An 18,522-nucleotide genomic window follows, 5' to 3' on the forward strand; every position below is an offset into this window, starting at 1 on the left:
TTCCCAGAAGTACCTTAAAAATAAAATTTTATTAGAATGGTTTGGACAGAGAGTAGATCAATTGGAAAGAAAAATTAAGTTATCAGTGTCCAATAATAAGGAAACATTTAAATTAATTTCATTACATTCATATGAAATTTTATGCAGCACTTAAAATAGTATTTTAAAAGATTATTTCACAACATGTGGAGGGAACAATATAATAAGTAAAAAAAAGCAGGATACAAACCATAATTTAACATAATCTTAATTTTTATTAAATATACACTGTATATCATACATATACATAAAAAAACGACCTGAATAAAGTACCCCAAATATTAACAGAAGTAATATCCAAAAGGAGGCAGTCTGAGTGATTTTATTTGCTTCTTTATGCTATTCTGCATTTTCAAATTTCCATCAATATGTTCTCATTTCTTTGTTTAGTCATTCAGCAAATATTTCTTGTGCCCTATGAGCCCAGTACAAGTATGTTGTAGATGCTAGTGATAGGGGCAAATCTCAGCCCTCCTGCAGCTTAGCCTCTAGTGAGTTGACCCAGATAAAGGAGAAAAATCAGTAAACAAACCAGATGATGTTACATGGATGGTGTTATGTGTCGTGAACACATCCCATCAGGGCAATGGGAAGGGAGTGAGTGGGGCCGAGCATCTGCCTTGCACAGATGGTCAGGGAGGGCAGCCCTGAGGAGGGGCCATTAGCCCTGAGACTGAACAACACAGAGGAGCCTGAAGACCCCGCAGAAGAACCTTCCTGTCAGGGGGAATGGCCAGGCTGCATGGACCTGACCACACTGGGCACCACAGGCCTGGGAAGAAGTTTGGCCTCTACTGTAGGTAAGTAGGGGCCACAGAGAGTTTTCTCATGGAGAGTGACAAGGTCACATCCTGCTCAGACAGATGACTCTGGCTGCAGAGTGGAGAGGGCTCCTGGTGGTGGAGGCAGAGCAGAAGCAGGGAGACCTCTTATGAGACATGTTTTTCTTTATAATTTGCCAATTCTGGAACATCAGTTTCCACTACTGTAAAATGAGAGACAGTGGGACAAGGTCAATGACTTCTAAGAGCACATCCAGTACTTAAAAATAAAAAACATTATTTTTGTGTCGCTGTCGACCTGCTTTTAAAAAGTGTATAAGCTTCCTAAACACGGGGCCCAGGCCTTGTTTCTCTCTGTTTATGCCCAGCACGCAGCCTTGCCCCTCGCAGGCCTCACTGAAGGAGCACCGTGGGCACTGGTATCTGTGGGAGTCACTGGTTCTATTGAGAGCTTCCTCTGTGCTTCCGCACGAACTCACCTGCCAAGGCCTTTGTCCAGGAGGCAATAGGGAGCCACTGCAGGCTTTTCAGCAAAGCTGACTTCTTTGGGTCAGCAAGTTCAGGCAGTGATAAGGGGGGTCTGGCAGGGCCAGGTGCGGATGTACAGAGACAGGGAGACATATTATTTTACTAGAGAGTCCCTCTGGGCTTTGAGTTTTCAAGAGAGCCCACCTGTGAAAGCAGAGACCTGCCAGTGGGCCAGGGATACCTCTGCACAAGAGCACCTCCTGGGGGCTGCACACACTGGGAGACAGACCATTTGAGGCTCTGCCTCTTTACAGTTGGGGGAAATAAGGCACAAAGAGACCCAGTGACTCATGTGCCAAGGATTTCTGGCTTCAGGGCCTTCTCTCAGCTAATGTCAAAACCAGATTCTGTTTAGCTGTCATCCACGGAGGGGGTGGGGCTTTGCCTGTGCCCTAGGGGAGGGAGTGTCCGGGTGGGGTGGGGAAGGGGAGGGAGGCAGCAAGGGTGACAAACGCTCCAATACCTCCATTTGGACACTCCCATAATCCAAGAAGGGCTAAAATTGGCTGTGGAGCTTGCATTCTGGGAGCAGAGCTGATCAAACAAAAGGAACAGGCACAGTCTGAGTCAGCCAGATAATCCTTGTGGAGAGCAGGCACATCCAAGTGAAAATAGATCAGAGGCGTTTTCCCAGGAGATGCAGAGCTTGGGGACCCTGGGACCAAAGCCCTCACGTGAAAGATGGGGAAGGACAGTGTCACTCTGCGGAGATGGGGAGTGAGCTTCGCCTGCAGGGTCAGCGCTGGCACTCAGACCCAGCTCTGCCCATCCTGAGGTCAGGGCTCATCTCACTCCTTCACAACTGAGTCTGGGTCCAACTCTTTATTTGCCAAATCTACAGACAGGCCTAACGGCAGGGGACAATGAAAGTGATTTCACAGCACCTTGTATATACTGTGTGTTGCCATGTACACACACACACACACACACACACACACACACACACACACACGCTGATTTAGTTAGGTAAGGTCTTTTTTCCCCTTAAGTACTGTGGACCATTAGTGGTACTTAAATATCAGCATTCACCATCCCGATGCAAAGGCACAGCTCCAGGAACCTGGAAGCAAGGCTAGTCCAACCTCTTTGTCTTGCAGATGAGCCCTGGGTCCGAGCCGAGGAGGCTGCAGACTTACTGCAACCCAACTGAGGCAGAGGGCAGCCAGGCCCTGGCTCCCCTGAGGGCGGGGAGCGCGCTCCTCAATCCACAGCCTTGCTTTCTGCTCTCAAGCACAGGTCCCCGAGAGGAAGGTGATAGAGAGCGAGACAATATCCAGCTCATTGCCTTGGCTGGAGCCTGGCACCTTGGCACACCAATTAGTGAATTTCTAAGAAGTGCTTTACCTTCTTGGATGGTTTTTGCCATCATGGTAACAATCATCCACTAACTAAATGTTTACTGAATACCCACTCTGCTGGGTCTTCTAAGTACTTTTAACATCTTTTAATTTTCATAATACTAGGATGCAGTGTTATTGTTTCTTTTTTTTATGTTGTTTTTGTTGTTGTTTTTTTCACAGAGAGAAATACAGAAATTTGTCCAGATCAGGACAAAGGAAGGCGGCAGAGTTGGGATCTGACCGTCTGTTGACTTCTATTATGCCCAGTGCCTCAGATATTGTGGGCACTGCATGGGGCATTCTCACAAGCCTAGCGGAGTGTGAGCCTGGGTTTCTCAGGACCCCACCCTCTCCTGGGCTGCTAAGCTCCGCTGTGAGCTCCCTGTTACTTCTGAGGTTTATAAGCCCCTCCTAGCGGCTCAGGGTGAGATTCTTGGCAGCCAAGGCCCGTGGTGCTGGGCTGGGCTATGGAGAAGCCCAGAGGAGAGCAAAGATCATGAGCTGGTAAGGGTTGATCTTGAGGGGTTTGGCCATAGATGTGAAGGGCACACAGTAAGAGTGAATCCAGCAGGGATGGGCTCAGACTACAGGAGAAAAATAGAACATGGGACATAGTTTTAAAGAAAGTTTGCTGGAGGAAGCCCCTTCTGTGTTTTATGTGTACACACCTTTCAGAGCAGACCCTGAGAATTTCCTACACAGAACAAGGATTTCCTCTAGTGTCCCTGGTGGCATTTTGTTTCTTCTTTAGTGTCTCCAAGAACAGGAAGCTGATTACCTTTCAGACTATTGTAATTTTCAGAAAGTTAGCCTTCCCCGGCCTCTCAGACGTGTCTATGTGTTGGACCCAGGTCTGCCCTTTGGTTCGCAAAAACACAATGGGCTTCCTCCCAGCAGCAGTCTGGGTAATTTGAAAATAACTTTCACTTTTTATACCAGGGTCCTGCCAAGCGCGCTGAGCAGAAGTAGGAAGTTTGCACGCCCTTAATAGGTGTCCCCTCTAAACAAACACATCAAAACAGACAAAAGCCCATAAAGAGCATCTGTGGGCATGTTAGACCAGGCCTCCAGGTACGTTTCCTGCAAAACCATTCACAGCGTTACTACGCTGCCGCAGAGTGTGAGCTCCAACACAGGAAATACTAGGCGTGCGACGTTTCCCAAACTTTTCACCTCCCACATGTCTGAGCTCAAACCACTTTTTTTCTCCCAATGCACCTTTTACCATTTTCCATATAGAACATTAGAAACATTGTTTGGAAAATGCTTCTCTACACAGATTCAGGCTCTTACTATCACGGTCTCCAAGCTAAAAAGCCAGGCTCCTTCAACTGTTCATTTCGAGGCAAAGTGTTGGGTTTTCTCAGAATCTTAGCTCTATTCTCTAGTGGAGCCGTCAGATTTAAATACAGGATGTTCAGTTAAATCCGAATTTCAGACAATCTTTTTGTTTTGTTTTGGTATAAGTATCTTCCATACAATGTTTGGAACATAGTTATGTGAGAAAAGAACACTTTGCTGATCAGAAATCCAAATTTAACTGGATGCCCTGTATTTTTATTTGCTAAATCTGGGGAGCCTAGAAGGGTCCCAAATGCCCTTCCTTCTTCCCTGGAAAAATGTGGTCCTCAGAGCTGGTCACAGTACCCCAGAGGTGGACCAAGACAAGACAATTGCTAACCTTGGGAGCCACCATCAATCCCACTCTTCCCAGTCACAATTTTTAAAGTAAGATAGTAATATTTTTATGAACGGTTAGTGGCCAGTCTGAGGTTGACAGGTATACCAGATAGCTTTTAGAATCCACTGGCTAAATCCAGAAGCCAATTTTCCACCCCTCACCCCTGTTCATAAGTGTATATAAGTTTCCCTGGTGTTAGTATTAGGGAGCTTGGTCCAAATACCATTTATAATCCCCTTTTGTGATCTGTCTTCTCCACTAGACTGTAAGAAACTAAAAACTAGGGACCAACCAGGCTTGCCTTGGTCATGGTCGTACCCCTGGTAGCTAGCGCAGGAGCCGGCATGTGTAAGTGTTCAAGGATCTTTTGAAAAAATAAAGAATTAATCACACTTTGGAAAGCGAAGTAAACCAGACAAGCTGACACTCCGAAAAGAAGAGATTGCCAGTGGGAGCTTCCCTCGCGGTTGGGATTTGTCATCTACCCCAAGCTGTCCCAGATCCATTAAACCCTGTTCACCTGTGCGGAAGCCAATTCTGTTGGAAGACGTGTGTGCAAAACAAGAACATCTAATTGCTATGACTAAAATAAAACATTTCACCCAAACACAAGCCGTTTTCCAAGTTGAAATACTTCTTGGAGCCTGCAATTTTTATCGAGGTGTGGAACTTGGCCCTTCTTCCAAGGAGGCTGGCCTGCGCCCAGTGGGTGTGGGACTGGGGCCGATCATACCTGGTCTTCCCACAGAAGCATCCTAATCCAAGAGGAATTAGGCTAAGTGAACAAGGGTAGCCTCAGGAGTGGGGCAGGCGTAGGAAGCAGGACACAGCACCCCTAGTCTGACTTGGTGAATGTGCATCTGGCGTCTGGCACGTGGAACGAGAAAGGCTTGGAGCTTTTGCTCTAAGACATAGCTGATGGAGCTGGACACTGCCCACTCCCAGCGTGAACTCACCCAGGCTTGGAGCTTGTCAGTATTGAAAGGATCCTGGGAACTGTCCCGGGGGAGGCGATTATCTGCAGCTTGGCAGCTGTGGCTTCAGTGCTGGGGGGTGTTAACCCTGAATTTATTCATAAGAGCAAATGCAGCACAAAGCAGAGAAGTGCAGTGAGAAGAGCCCCGGGTCCCAAGAGGGTAGCAGAGTGTAGTCAAACTTGTGTTGTCTCCTGAGGACAAGTATGAAGACCTAAGTCCAAGTCCCAGCCCTGTCTTGTGTTAGCTCCATGCCCTCAGGCAAGTCTTTTAACCTCAGTCTTTTTGTCTGTGAAATGGGAACAGCAGGGCTGACCTCAGAGTTGTGAGGACTGGCTAAAACGGCAGATCTCAAACCCATCTATAAACTGCCAAGTGCTGGATCCATATGAGGGACAGTTACGACAGTGTCCCCTTGAGCACAGTGCTCCGGCCCTTACTCAGCGCTGGATGGATCTGGTCGGCTGCTGCCAAGAGAGCAGAGAATGGCACCCAACTGGGAGAAAAGAAGGGTGTTCCTTCCACAACCTGAAGCAAAATAAAAAGGGCTTCAAATTACATTATATAATTCCTTTTAATTATGGAAGAAAACATTTGCCAAGCACGCACTTGAAAGCGTACACCCTCCGTGGATAGGAGTCTTTGGACCGCGCAGATTCACTCGGGAACATCCTCACGGGCCTGGGGTGTGAGGCCGCAGGTGAGCCTTCAGCTCGGCTGTGTCCCTGTTGATCTTCCCGGAGCCTGTTGCTGGCTCTGGCCGCGCCGCTTGCTGGCTTTGCTGGCAAACGGGAGCCAGTGCACACAGTGTGGCGCTAACTCACTGGAGGGGCACTAATGCCGGAGTCGTGGCCGGTAAACTGCTTGCTACTTCCTCTGCTGTGAGATGCGACACCCACTGGAGGGCAATTCGTTAATGTGTAAATATGTGTGTACATGAGCTTGCTGTGCCAAGGCGGCAGGGGACAGTCAGACTTCGTGCCCCAAGAGGGCTTTCCTGCCGGGCTTTGCCTGTTTCTCCCTCCAGTGTCACATTTCCCGCAGTGGTCACTTAGGGAACGTACTCTTTCCAGTCCCACGCAGCCCCCACCAGGACCCGCAGGCCTCGGACTGCCCATCCTTCTGTTTACTTCTCAGTATTGCCAACTCTCTGCAAAGAGCACTCCGGGCTTGGGGCTGGGCAGAGGTTCTGCTTACGGCTCTGGGAGGGCACAAGGCAATCTTTATGCAACCCGACCTGCCCATCCTCCGCTCCTGGCTCGGGCCAAGAATAGTCAATGATCGTGTTCTGGAAGAAACCCCACCTTGTCACTGGGTGCTCTGAGCCAAGAGGAGGGGGAGTGGAACTGGAGGCGCACGCATGAGGCCAAGCCGCAGAGCCCAAGGCTCCGAAGTCAGAGGGCTCGGCTCTGATGAACCACTTCCCTGGTCCCTCCCCAAGGACAAGCCTAGTCCTGATGGTGCCCCGTGAGGACGGTGTCTGCCTGCCTCCCAGCCCCGCCAGATTTATATATACCCAGTGCAGAAATACAGATGGGTGTGTTCACTGAGCAGCATTTGCAAGTGAATACTCTATGCAAATGCGCATTTCTAAGAAACACGGGAGTGTACCTAGGAGCCCATACGTTGCACTGATCTAAGAGAATGCTTTTGTTTGAGTAGGCGTGCCTTCAGAGATAGTCTCAAAATTCACATCTGACCTCTGCTGTAAACGCATCCATGGCTTCTACATGCTCTTAGGGTGCAGACTTTAACGGGGCCTAAAAGGCCCTTCACGTGTGGCCCCTGCTTCCTTTGGCAGCTTCAGCCTGCGGCCTGCTACGCTCTCCCTCTGCACACCAGCTGCACTGACCTTCACTTAGACCTTCTCACGTGTGGAGGTTCCCTTTCAGCACAGGACATTTGCACATGCTTTCCTCCCTGAGTGGCATGTTCTTCTCTCCCCTTTTGCTTTTTTCAAATATGTTTTTATTGATTTCAGAGAGAGAAAGGGAGAAGGAGAGAGAGATAAAAACATCGATGAGAGAGAAACACCATTGATCGGCTGCCTCTTGCATGCCCTGTACTGGGGATCGAGCCTGCAACCCGGGCATGTGCCCTGACCGGGAATGGAACGGTGACCTCCTGGTTCATAGGGCGACACTCAACCACTGAGCAACACTGGCCGGGCACTCCTCTCGTTTTCTAGAAATTATCTAGCTTTCCTTTAATTTTCAGCTGAAACCTTACTTCTTTGGGAGAATTTGACTGAGCTCTCCGTATTAGTCAGATGTCTTCAAAACACCCTGTATCTCCTTCATAGCACCTACCACAGCTGCGAGTTTGCATGCATTTAAAAAAACTTATCTCTTCCATTACATACAGACTCAGTAAAGGCAAAAATAAGCTGTTGTTATTCACCCACAGATCTTCAGCACCAAACAGGAGGAACACAACAGATGTGTATTGAACCCAGGGTTTATACACTCACCTAGGAAGAGGGGTCAGCGCGTGAACCTGTCCTTAGGTAGCACTGAGGCAGCAGTGGGACCCTGACTACTTGGCATGGCATGGTTGCTGGTTTGGAACACATAGAAGTGTGCTTAGGAACGAACCCCTGTGTGTGTTTATCTGAGGGACAGCGGTTAGATCTGAGTATGTCTGTGTCCTATTGATGTGAACATATCCATACACCGAAGAACCTTCAAGTGAACACATATCTATGTGGAAATGCATGTGTGCATCTGTGCTGATACGGGTGTTGGCATCAATGTCAAAGTCTGTGTGTCTGTGTGTTTATTTGGGTGTGTGTGTCTGTTGGGGTGTATGTATATGTATGAGTCACGCTTTTCTCTGCAGCTGGGTGGGTCCGCCTTCAGCTCTCGAAGTAGGAGGGTTATGTACATTAGGCAGATTGATTCATACCTCAGTATGACTTGGCTTAACCAAGGCAGAGTGTCCAGGAGCAAGGAGCACTGGACAAGGAGCCCATCACGGGAAAATCCCCTTCTATTCCTGTGCCGCTCCCTCCTGGTCTTCATGCAGAGGCTCTGGGACCAGGCGACAATGATGCTATTGGGAGGCATAACCGTGTAGATCCCATGTTGTCACAAAACACGTTTTTAATCAAGTGCCTGCCTGCCCAAGGCTCTTGATTACCGCCTTCCTTTTCTACAGTAATGTTGTATTTAGAAATTGTTTTCATCTACATTGGTCTGATAGCACAGGAAAATCAGGATTGCGTTTCTGTGCAGCAGCAGCATTTTCGTGAGTGCATGCCGCTGTGTGGGATCATGCTTTCCATGCCTGCGTCCTACATTCGGTGCTCTTGAGAGGGGAAGACAGTGCACCCTGACTGCGATCCTCCGGCACCTGCTTCACAGGCCTCTAGAGGAAGTTGTGGCAAAGCCCAATCACTGGCCCTCAACCACAGCCTGTTAGATCGGAATCTGGGGGGGGGGGGGGGGCATCAGGAGCGTGCACTTTCTCAGAAGTTCCCCCAAATCATTGCTGGGGCTCTGTCAGGTTTGGGACCTACTGCAATAAAAGAAAATAATGTCAGGAAGCTCACACCAAAACTGATCCCACTAGCCCTGCACGGTCCTAGGGAGAGAGATTTCTGAGGCTGGCCACCCAGGCCCTGGAGGTTGAGCCTGGCTCCCTGAGGCTGGGGAAGCCAGGCGAGCAGTCGGATTTCTAGAGACACGCCGGGAACTCAAACCGGAAAGGGAGCCTGCAGGTCTGTGGGCAGGACAGGCTTTCTGGTGCAACACATCTCAGGAGAACAGTGAGTACCTGTCAAATGAAACAAAACAAACACCACAAAACAAAGCAGGGCTGTCTGCAGTGTTTAGAAACGTCTAATAGGTGCTTTATAAAGAGAAAAACTGGGCAGGAGAATGGAGGCAGAATTGGGATAACGGGGGCAGCTCCCCAGAAAGGGCAGCTGTGGCTTTTGGACACAGGCCTCAGGCTGCGAGATTAGTGTGGCCGCCGGAAGAAAACAGGAGTTCCCTGCGACTCTGCTTTTGCTTTGTCATGGGTGTTGCTGCTTTGATTTTAAAAAATTGTTTTCGCTTCCTGGACAGATGAACACATTCAGAAACTGCAGGATTGCCCTCGAGGCACTGGGAAAACAATGACACGAGCAGGAGAGATGGTCCTCTCTGGCCCCTGTGCTACCTTCCTCGTGGCTGGCCCGCCTCTGGCTGCCTGGGCTTCTCGGTGCCAGGCTCGCTCAGTGCCCATCGCCCCCTGATAATCTCTGATGTGAGACCTGAGATGCTGACACAGACCTGGGCAGAGGAATGGGAACAGCACCTCGCTTCCAGATGTCAAGGGTTTCCTGACCCAAAAGTAGTGTTTTTGACACTGCTCAAAGCAGTGGGCTCTCCCAGGGGCCTCCTTTGCCTCCCACCTGCCGGGGCAGCTCACCCACGAGCTGAATCGTGGTGAAGGACACCCTGCTGCCGACTCTCAGGGCACCCCGGTTTTCTAGTTTCTACTTAGCCACAACCTACCGACACAGCATGGGCTTGCCCCTCAGTCCCACACTCAGAAGTCAATCAGGACCCTCTGAGAAAAATCCCTGGAGAACCAACACAATGCACCCCGTAGGAAACTTCCCTCAGCAGGTCTCTCTCCTCTCTGACCTGGCCCCAAGCACAGGCGCTCCGGGTCAGCACAGCTGGTTTTATTGCAATGGGTTCTGGGATCTTCAGCAACTTAACCTCTTTGAGTTTCAGTTTCCTTTTTTATAAGATGGGGACAAATATAATCATCAGCCGTTATGATCGCAAGAGGTGCTCTATGAAACAGCGACCTGCTGTTGCGCTTTCCAAATAGAAGGTATTGGTCACCGTTTAACTTGACTCTGCCACAGGCTGGTGCAGAGAGCATGCTTTCCAAGAGGCAAGTATAGAAACATATTTTTTGTTCCTCAAAATGTGGTTCATGGACCACTCATGCTGGGAGAACTTGGCAAACTTGCTAAAATGCAGACTCTTGGGCCCAGGCTCAGGTCTCCCAATCCAGATGCTCTGGGAGCGATGGTTCTAAACTGCTGACCACTGACCACTGCATCCTGCTGGCCAACAGAGTAGTGGGAACTAGGATACCTGGAGCATGTTATGCATAAAATATATACAGAAGGGCATGTAAAAGTATTAGTGGTGGGTTTAAAAGTCTGCGAATAATCTAATTCCAATTTTATTTAAAAATATTTTTATACACATTGTATAGGCGCGCTCAGGCAACAGTGGCTACGTCTAGCTGGTAATGTTATGTGTGATTTAGCTCATCTTGTGCTTTCCTAATTTTTTAAATGTTCTACAGAGAGTTCTATTACCTTTTTAACAAGAAAAAGAAATGTGCTTTTCAAATAAAAGCAATGCAGCCAGGTGCTCAGCCCTGAGGACTTCCTGAAATCTTGCAGAATTTTTGAGAAAGAAGGAAACACAGGACACATGTCAACCAAACTATTTCTCATTAGAGAGGGTGAGGCAGGTCTAGAGCAGGGAAGTGACCCGGCTGAGGCTGCCCAGCCGGTCAGTGGCTGGACCGCGCCAGACCCCAGATCTCAGGCTCTTAAACCAGAGGACTCCAAAGGGTTCGGTGCTGGCCAGGGACCTGCCTCCCTTCCTTCCACGCCCGTGAGGGTGCCGGAAAGACCGCAGGAAGCGCAGTGATTCCGAGGGTGGGGAAGGATGTAATAGCCTTTGCAGACAGGACTGCGTGGCTCTCATTTTCTCTCTGGGAGTTAGTAGGTCATTTGCAAAAGGCATGGGAAGAGCAGCTGATGAAAAGGTCTAATAGTTTGGAAAACTGCTTAACCTTACTGCTCTATTTCTGGATTTCCACCAGGGCCAAGGACTGTTGAGATCCTGACTTCCCTCAGAGGCTTTCCTGTTTAGGAATGCAGTGAAACCTCTGAAATCCAATCGAATTGGGAGAAGGCTCGCTGAGATTAGGGAACGGTCTGAAAACTTTTTAAAAAATTCAAGTCTATTGTTTTCAAGGACATAGAAATCACAGATTTGAAGGGAACTTAGTCCAGCTCCTGCTCAGTGCAGGAACTCCACTTACTTCATCCTGCACAGGGCTTTATTTGAGCTTCCTTGAATGCTCCCAATGACAGGAGGCTTACCATTCTGATAGATAACCCATTTTACTCTTAGAAAAAGTCTTTCCTTTACCTGAACTGGAATCTATCTTCCTCTGAGGATCTGCTTGCCTCTGGGTTTCATGTAGAACTGATAAGCACTCCTTCCTCCAATGGTTTAAAATATCTGAAGGATGTTATCATGCACCCAATAGTCCCTTTCTGCAAGCTGACCAACACCACGATCTTCAATCATTATTTACATGGCAAATGTCATCAACTCTAATTAGAAATATAAACTGTCTCTACTCAGCTCCCCCACCTCTCTCTCTCTTTCTATATATATATATATGTTCAGAGAACTTAGAAACCACTTGCACACACCCCATTATTTGACAGATTCAGGCCTCTTTTCACCTTACCCTGCCTCCTATTATTCATAAGACACCTGCACTTCTCAAGTTCTTGAAAGTGCTTGGGAAGTTTGTTCTCTCAGGTATGCCCAGAATTCCTCCTTCACATTATATTTGCACAGTCAGTGAAGTAGGCGTCAGTAACAGGGCTGAACTCAGTGGACGTTAAACTGTCAATGAAAAGTCTCATTCAAAGCGCACTGCCGCTCCCTGCTCTCCGCTGTCAGAGATCGCCGTCCCCCTTGCCTAGAATGGAAGTTCAGAGGGACAGCGCACCTGGAGGGCCGCTAGGCCGGGCCTGCCACGTTTTCCATGCGGCTCAGCTGGGCGCTCCAGTTAGGAGGCCTTCCCAGCTTTGGAACCAGAAGTGAATTTGCCAGGACACGAGCAGGCTGCGTTTCTGCTTTCCCCGTGCTTGTTTAGAAGTTTCACATCCTCTTTTCAGTTTGGACTCATTCTCTGATGCAAAGACAAAGCAAAGATTCAGAGAAGCAAACTAGGCATGTCAGTGATTGGTTTCCTGTCCGGGTCCCCGGCAACCAAGCAGTCACATGCTGCAGAGGGAACATTCCTCCGTGCCCCAGCCCACAGCACTCTCCCTCTTCTCTCAACAAGGTATTGCATTTCCAGTTCTTACACTTGTCCTGGCACAGATCACAAGCTCCCTCATGCCGCTTCCTGGTTCACATGTGTGCGGGGCTCCATGGCTACTGGACTCACATGGCCCTGGGTTCCAGTCCTGACTCTGCAACTGGCCAGCTGTGCAGCTTTGGAAAGTTACTTAACCTTTCTGAGCCTCAGTTTTCTCACTTGTTAGATGAGGACAATTATGCTACCTATATCAAGATGACATAATGCCTAAAAGGTTCCTAGCACAGTCCCTAACATTCGGTAAGATCCCATACAAAGGATCTGTTTCATATTAATAGGATGCTGCAGAAGGCAGAGACTGAAGCTCTGTTTTTCTCATACTGCGCACAGTAGGTACTCTATAACTACCCCCTACTGATTCTGGTCTAGGTTTCTCTTGGCAGTAGGTTCATCGGAAACATTCTAAGCGTCTTGTAAGGACAGTTCCTATTTCCAAGCTCCTTTTCCCCAGATTCCTTCCCCCAATAATGATCTCGGGGAGGGGGGGGGACCCACCCCCCCCACCCCCCCCACCCCTTCCTGCCACTTTGCACACCTGTCAACTTGCATCTCAGGATAAAGTTCTCGTTTGACAGACTCTGAGGACTTGCTGTCCAGGCAAAGAAAACTTTATGACCACGAAGCCAACACAAACCTTATGTAACCAACCTGTCAGCAAACAGAGGAACAGAGGGACACTGGCAAATTCCTGGCCCCAAGAGAAACAAAGCAAAACAAAAGGGGGTAGAAAGCAAGGGATTGAGACGGGCCTAAAATAATGCTCCTGCCCCAAAACCCTTAAAACGGATTCAAGTTCTTAGAGTATTCTTAAAAAAGAGACAGGAATACAGCAAAACTCCCCTTTACCTGGGAATCTGAATTAACATTCATAGCTGTACTTTTAACTGACATTACCTCAGATGCTCCTCTAACCAAGAGTATATGTAATTGTCTATTAACAATATTTATTGTCCATGGGACTTACAAATGAGGACAGAAAAGTTTTGTTGTTGTTGTTTTTGACATAAGACTACGGGAAATTTCTACCTGGAGTGGCTTGACATGCTAGTGGGTCATAAAGAGTTAAGGAATCTCCCGGCCTCCCAATTGCTGAAGACATCCTCTGTGGACTCTCGCTGAGTAAGAGAACATTCTCTCTCTTGTCCCTATAGCAGACTATTTGTATATTGCCTGAATTTTGTGTTAAGAACCCAAAAGCCATAAAAACAATCCACTGAAATGAATTTGTTCTGTGACAGGCCCAGGTCAAGGCCTCCACAGTTGAGGGTAAGGGCAGAATTCAATGAGCATGTGGTGGAGACAATATACCAGTCCCTGGACCGCCTGACAGCCGGGTTCCCTGGCGGTAGCCCCATGTCTGACATCCCTGGCTTCTTACCTTGGGCAGGTCATTCCCCCTTGCAGGTTTTTGGTCTCTTCTGACGTAGAATGCTTTCTATGGGCTCTTCCAAGTTCGAGCTCCCGTGAGGCTATGAGGAGCGTGGGGATTAGCTGGAGAAGCTGCCTGCATCTCTGGGTGTGGGACCCAGAGCAGGAGAAGGAGATGTGATAACAGGTAGGAAAGCCCTTGGGGGGCAAGTCAAGGTGCTGAATGGCAGACACTCTCCAATTCTCCGTGGCACATTCCAAAATCACAGGCCCCTAACTTTCTTCTGAGGGCCCAGTGCTCACCCAGACACCCATCACTGAGCTGACAGGAAGCAGGAAGGGACAATGCTTTTCTGGTTGAGGACCGTGACTGGGACAGAAGGGAAGAGAAACGTGGAGTCAGCTCCCTGAGCGAGTGAAATGGCAATGAACCCTGCAGGCTGGTCTCCAGGCCAGCGTTGCCAAGGAGGACGATCCACTTGGTCAGACCTGGGCCAAGCTCTGGCTCGGACACACAGGCAAAAATAGAAAGGGGCTGAGAGGAGAAATGTGTTTACTTTTGTGATTTTCCCTCATGCGCCTTCTAACAGCATTATCTCTCTACAAACAGGCAGTAACAGCTCCTGGGCCTGGCTTCCATTGATAAACCCTCCCAAACAATTCAGTGCATAGTCAGTGTCTGGGCCTCTGGAAGGTGAGATCTGAAGGCAGCAGAATGGGGTAAAAAGAGCCCTGGCCCGGGGTCTGTCACTCACCAGTGAGCTGTGAAAAATCCTTCTCTGTGGCTGATGGAAATAAAGTGCTTACATTGGACAGAATCTAAAAATCTGCTTAGGTTTTTGAATCCTATCTGTGGTTCCCAGCCAGGGGACGATTTCACTCCTCGAGGGGTATTTGGCAATGTTTAGGGACATTTTTGGTTGTCAGGACTCAGACTGTTACTGGCATCTTGTGAGTAGAGACCAGGGCTGGTGCTGAACACCTGGCAATAACTAGGACAGCCCCCCGCCTCGGAGAAGTATCTGGTCTGAAGAATAGCGCTGAGGTTGTGAAATCCTGGTTGATATTAAAGTGAGAAGACTCAAAGGGAGAGGGAAAAGGGTTAGAAGGAAAGAAGAGGAAGGGTTGGAGCCCTGCTTCTAGGTCATGGGGTGTTCAAAAGCTAAGTGTCTCCCAGCCTTCCTCCCTCTGACCTCCGTCCTTTCAGTTTCCCTTGAAATCACAGGTCAAAGTTAGTAGTTTGTTTTTGTCACAGTAACTTCTGTCTTATCCTTCAAATGCCAGGCCCCGGTGCACTCTAAGATGCGGCAGAAAAATACATAGAAGGGGCTATTAAGCGAGCAGAACCAGAAGGCAGGTAGTGGGGGCGCATGGAGGGACACAACAGATGCTCCCAACTCCCCTCCTATGGGTCAGTGTTTCTGATGTAGCAACAAAGAGTAATCTCCGTAGGACCAGTGAGACGAGCTCGGCTGCGAGCAGGCAGGACCGACCTGGGGCCCCTGGCCTTAGGAGAGATACAGGTTGCAGGAGACAGAATCAAAGGCAAAGGAAAGGGTTAAGCAATCGGGGCATGTCATCCCTGTGCCATTCCACATTAAGTCACCGGGCAGTTATTACAAATAGTTACCTGTGGTTTCCAGGAGGGAGGCGAGCACACTCCAGTCAAAGGGTTTGGGAGAAACAGGTGCAATGAAGTCATGGTCAAACAATTTATTTACTGTAAACTTTAGACTTTGCTCAGGAAAACAACTGAAGCTACCCCTGAAATCACTGCCTACAACACCCTGTTTCAGCAAATAAGAGGAGCCGGGAGAGACCAGGTTCACAGCTGTAAGGTCTGAGATACTCCGGATCCTCTATTCCAAGGGTGCAGGAAGGCAGGTCTCCTTCAGATACAAATTACCAGCAGCAATAGATCACCCCTAATACTTGACCGATGAGGTAGATACGCAGACAAGTCATCAAAACACAGCAGCCCCAGGTCCTCTGGGACTGAAGCCCTTCAGACGAAAACTGACAAGTTCCATGCAAAGAGGAACCGCACTGTACACGAACAATCACTCCAATACGTTTTCTCTTTTTTACAGCTTACAAAAATAAAAAAGGGCAGGAGGATGGTCTTCCTCCCACGCATCTCTATACAGTTTTATTCTAGATTTATTACACTCAAGTTAAATAGTCTGTTTAGTGTCTTGCCGGGGAAGGGGGCCTTAAAAAGTACAGAGACCGCGTTAGAGCAGCGAGTCGTGTGTGCTACAATTCCTCCCTCGTGAATCAACGCTATCTTTAGGCACAGTACCTTGCCGGCTCACCAAGTCTTCCCTGCCGGGGGCATCCTCACTCAGCAGCTTGCTGTCTTTCTCCTGGGCCAGGTGACATCCACTCTGCTCCCCCGTGTAGTCAGACTTGTCGTTGCTGTTGGAGTAGCCATTCCCATAGGCCTTCAGAGAAGACCTGCGCAGGCACAGGAGCTCCTGGAAGGCGATCCTGAAATCCGGGCTCCGGCAGTAGATGAGGGGGTTGAAAGCAGAGTTGACGTAGCCCACCCAGTTCAGAAGGGTGTAAATTTCCTTGGGGATGAGGTTATCCTGGACCACGTGCACGACGTTGACAATGAAGAAAGGCAGCCAGCACAGGGTGAACGTGCCCATGATGATGCCTAGAGTCTTGAGGGCTTTGTGCTCCTTCAAGCAGAACTTGGAGGACCTGCGGTGGCCGTGCCCGCTCCTCCCATCCTGCTCCATCTGGCTGAGGTTTTGGGCGTGGAAGCGGCCCTCGAATTTGTCGATCCTCTGGAGTTGCCGTTTGGCCACCTGGAAGACCCTGGAGTAGACGAAGACCATGACCACCAGGGGCAGGTAGAAGGAAACGATGGAGGAGGCGATGGCATAAGCTTGGTTCGTGAAGAAGTCACAGCAGGTCTCTTTGGCGTAGCACTTGATGGCCTCTTGGTGGGTGGCCCGGTACCAGTGCATCTGGATGGGCAGGAAGGAGGTAAGGCCTGACACGATCCACACCAGCAGAATGACCACCCGGGCCTTGTTCTTGGTCAGCAGGCTCTGGTACTTGAAGGGCGACGTGATGGCGAAGTAGCGGTCCACCGCGATCACGCACAGGGTCTCGATGCTGGCCGTGACGCACAGCACGTCGATGGAAGTCCAGAACTCGCACCAGAAGTTGCCAAAAGTCCACATTTTCATGAGGATGTGGCTGGCCCCGAAGGGCACCACCGCCAGGCCCATGACCAGGTCCGCGCAGGCCAGGGAGGTGATGAAGTAGTTGGTGACCGTCTGCAGACGCTCGAACTTGGCAATGGCTGTGATGACCAGCACGTTCCCGAACACGATGGCCAGCACGATCAGCGACATGACGATGCCCATGCCCACCACCCACGCCTGGTCCCGTTCCTGCGCCACGCCTTGGTCCGGCGCGTGGCTGCCGTTGGGAGCCAGCAAGAAGACGCTGCGGTTCCCGGGCTGCCCCATGGCGCGGGCTGCAGGTGCGCGCAGGGCTGCCTCAGGGGGCGCGCCGCGGGCGGGGCGCTGCGGGCAGCGCCGGGGCGCCGGGCAGCCTCATGCAGCCGCCGCGGGGTGGAGGTGCCGGGAGCGGGTCCTGCCCTCAGCCGCTGCGGTGCCCGGGCTCGCGCTTCCCGGCGGTGCCAGCCCGCGGTCCGGAGCAGCCGCCGCGGAGTGCGCGCCGCCCGTTATGTGCACAGGACTTTAGAGGAACAGCCTCCCCGGTGACGTGCGGGAACTTTCCGCCAATGGAGCACCCGCAGCCCCGAAGCGGCGAGGCCCCCTCCCGCGCGCGCCCCGCCCCTCTCCCGCCCTCCCCGGGGCCGGCACGGGCGGGGCCCGGCTACCGCCCCTCCTGGCCACCGCCCCTCCCGGCTCCCAGGCTGGCCCCGGAGGCCCGGCGCTGGCGCTGCCGCGCTCGCCAACCAGCCGGCCCGGGAGCTTCGGGCTCCTCCGCGGCTGCTACCTGCCGCCCCGGGCGCCTGTGGGGCCTGAGCTCTCCGGTCAGAGGGTGGCGCGCGGGCACCCCCCCACATTCGGAAACAGAGGCTAGTGCCCACGGAGACACGCACGGACAGGCACACACGCACCCCGACGGACATGCTCAGGCTCATGCGGAACCGCAGCCGTCGACGCTGAGACACACCCTTCCAGCGCCCCGACAGGCGCCCTGGCGAGCGCCGCCGCCGCCGGGCGCAAAGTCACCCTGCCCGGCGCAGCAAACACAGCAGCGCCGCGAGCAGAGACGCGCGGCACACGCGCGTGAACGCGGCGCGAGCGCCCGCTCCCGGGCCCGCCCCGCGCGCCCTCCCGCCCCCCCCCCGCGCCCCGGACCCCGGCGCCGGGACCCTCCGCCCGCCCCCGTCCGCCCCACACACGCACAGGGACCAGGCACATCCCCTTTCAAACATTTGGCAGGACCTCAGGAGGTGACTTCAACAGCTGCTGGTTTCCTCGGCGCGCGCTGTCAAGCACTCGGGGTGCCCTCCTCCGCAATGGGCCGGCGCTGAGACGCACATGGCGCGGTTGGCTTTCGTCTGGAGCTGGGGTGTATTATATGCGTGTACGGGTTTTGGGATGGAGAGAGAAAGCTGCATGCTTTAATTATTAATTCTTGGGCGTGTGGCATCACTCCCTCATTTTTCTGTT

The 18,522-nt window shown here is 50.9% G+C and overlaps 1 protein-coding gene across 1 annotated transcript; it reads right to left on the reverse strand.

Annotated features, from left to right (window-relative positions):
- Positions 1 to 237: 237 nt before the first annotated feature.
- Positions 238 to 17,547, reverse strand: ADRB2 (adrenoceptor beta 2). The gene is made up of 2 exons (XM_081135413.1): positions 15,486 to 17,547; positions 238 to 1,024 (listed from the first exon to the last, which is right to left on the reverse strand). The coding sequence occupies exon 1, from the start codon at positions 17,341 to 17,343 to the stop codon at positions 16,090 to 16,092; it is 1,254 nt and encodes a 417-aa protein (XP_080991539.1). The 5' UTR covers positions 17,344 to 17,547; the 3' UTR covers positions 238 to 1,024; positions 15,486 to 16,089.
- Positions 17,548 to 18,522: the final 975 nt, after the last annotated feature.

The sequence above is a fragment of the Miniopterus schreibersii genome, assembly GCF_964146895.1.
Source record: "Miniopterus schreibersii genome assembly, chromosome: 4".
NCBI classification, from domain to species: Eukaryota; Metazoa; Chordata; class Mammalia; order Chiroptera; family Miniopteridae; genus Miniopterus; species Miniopterus schreibersii.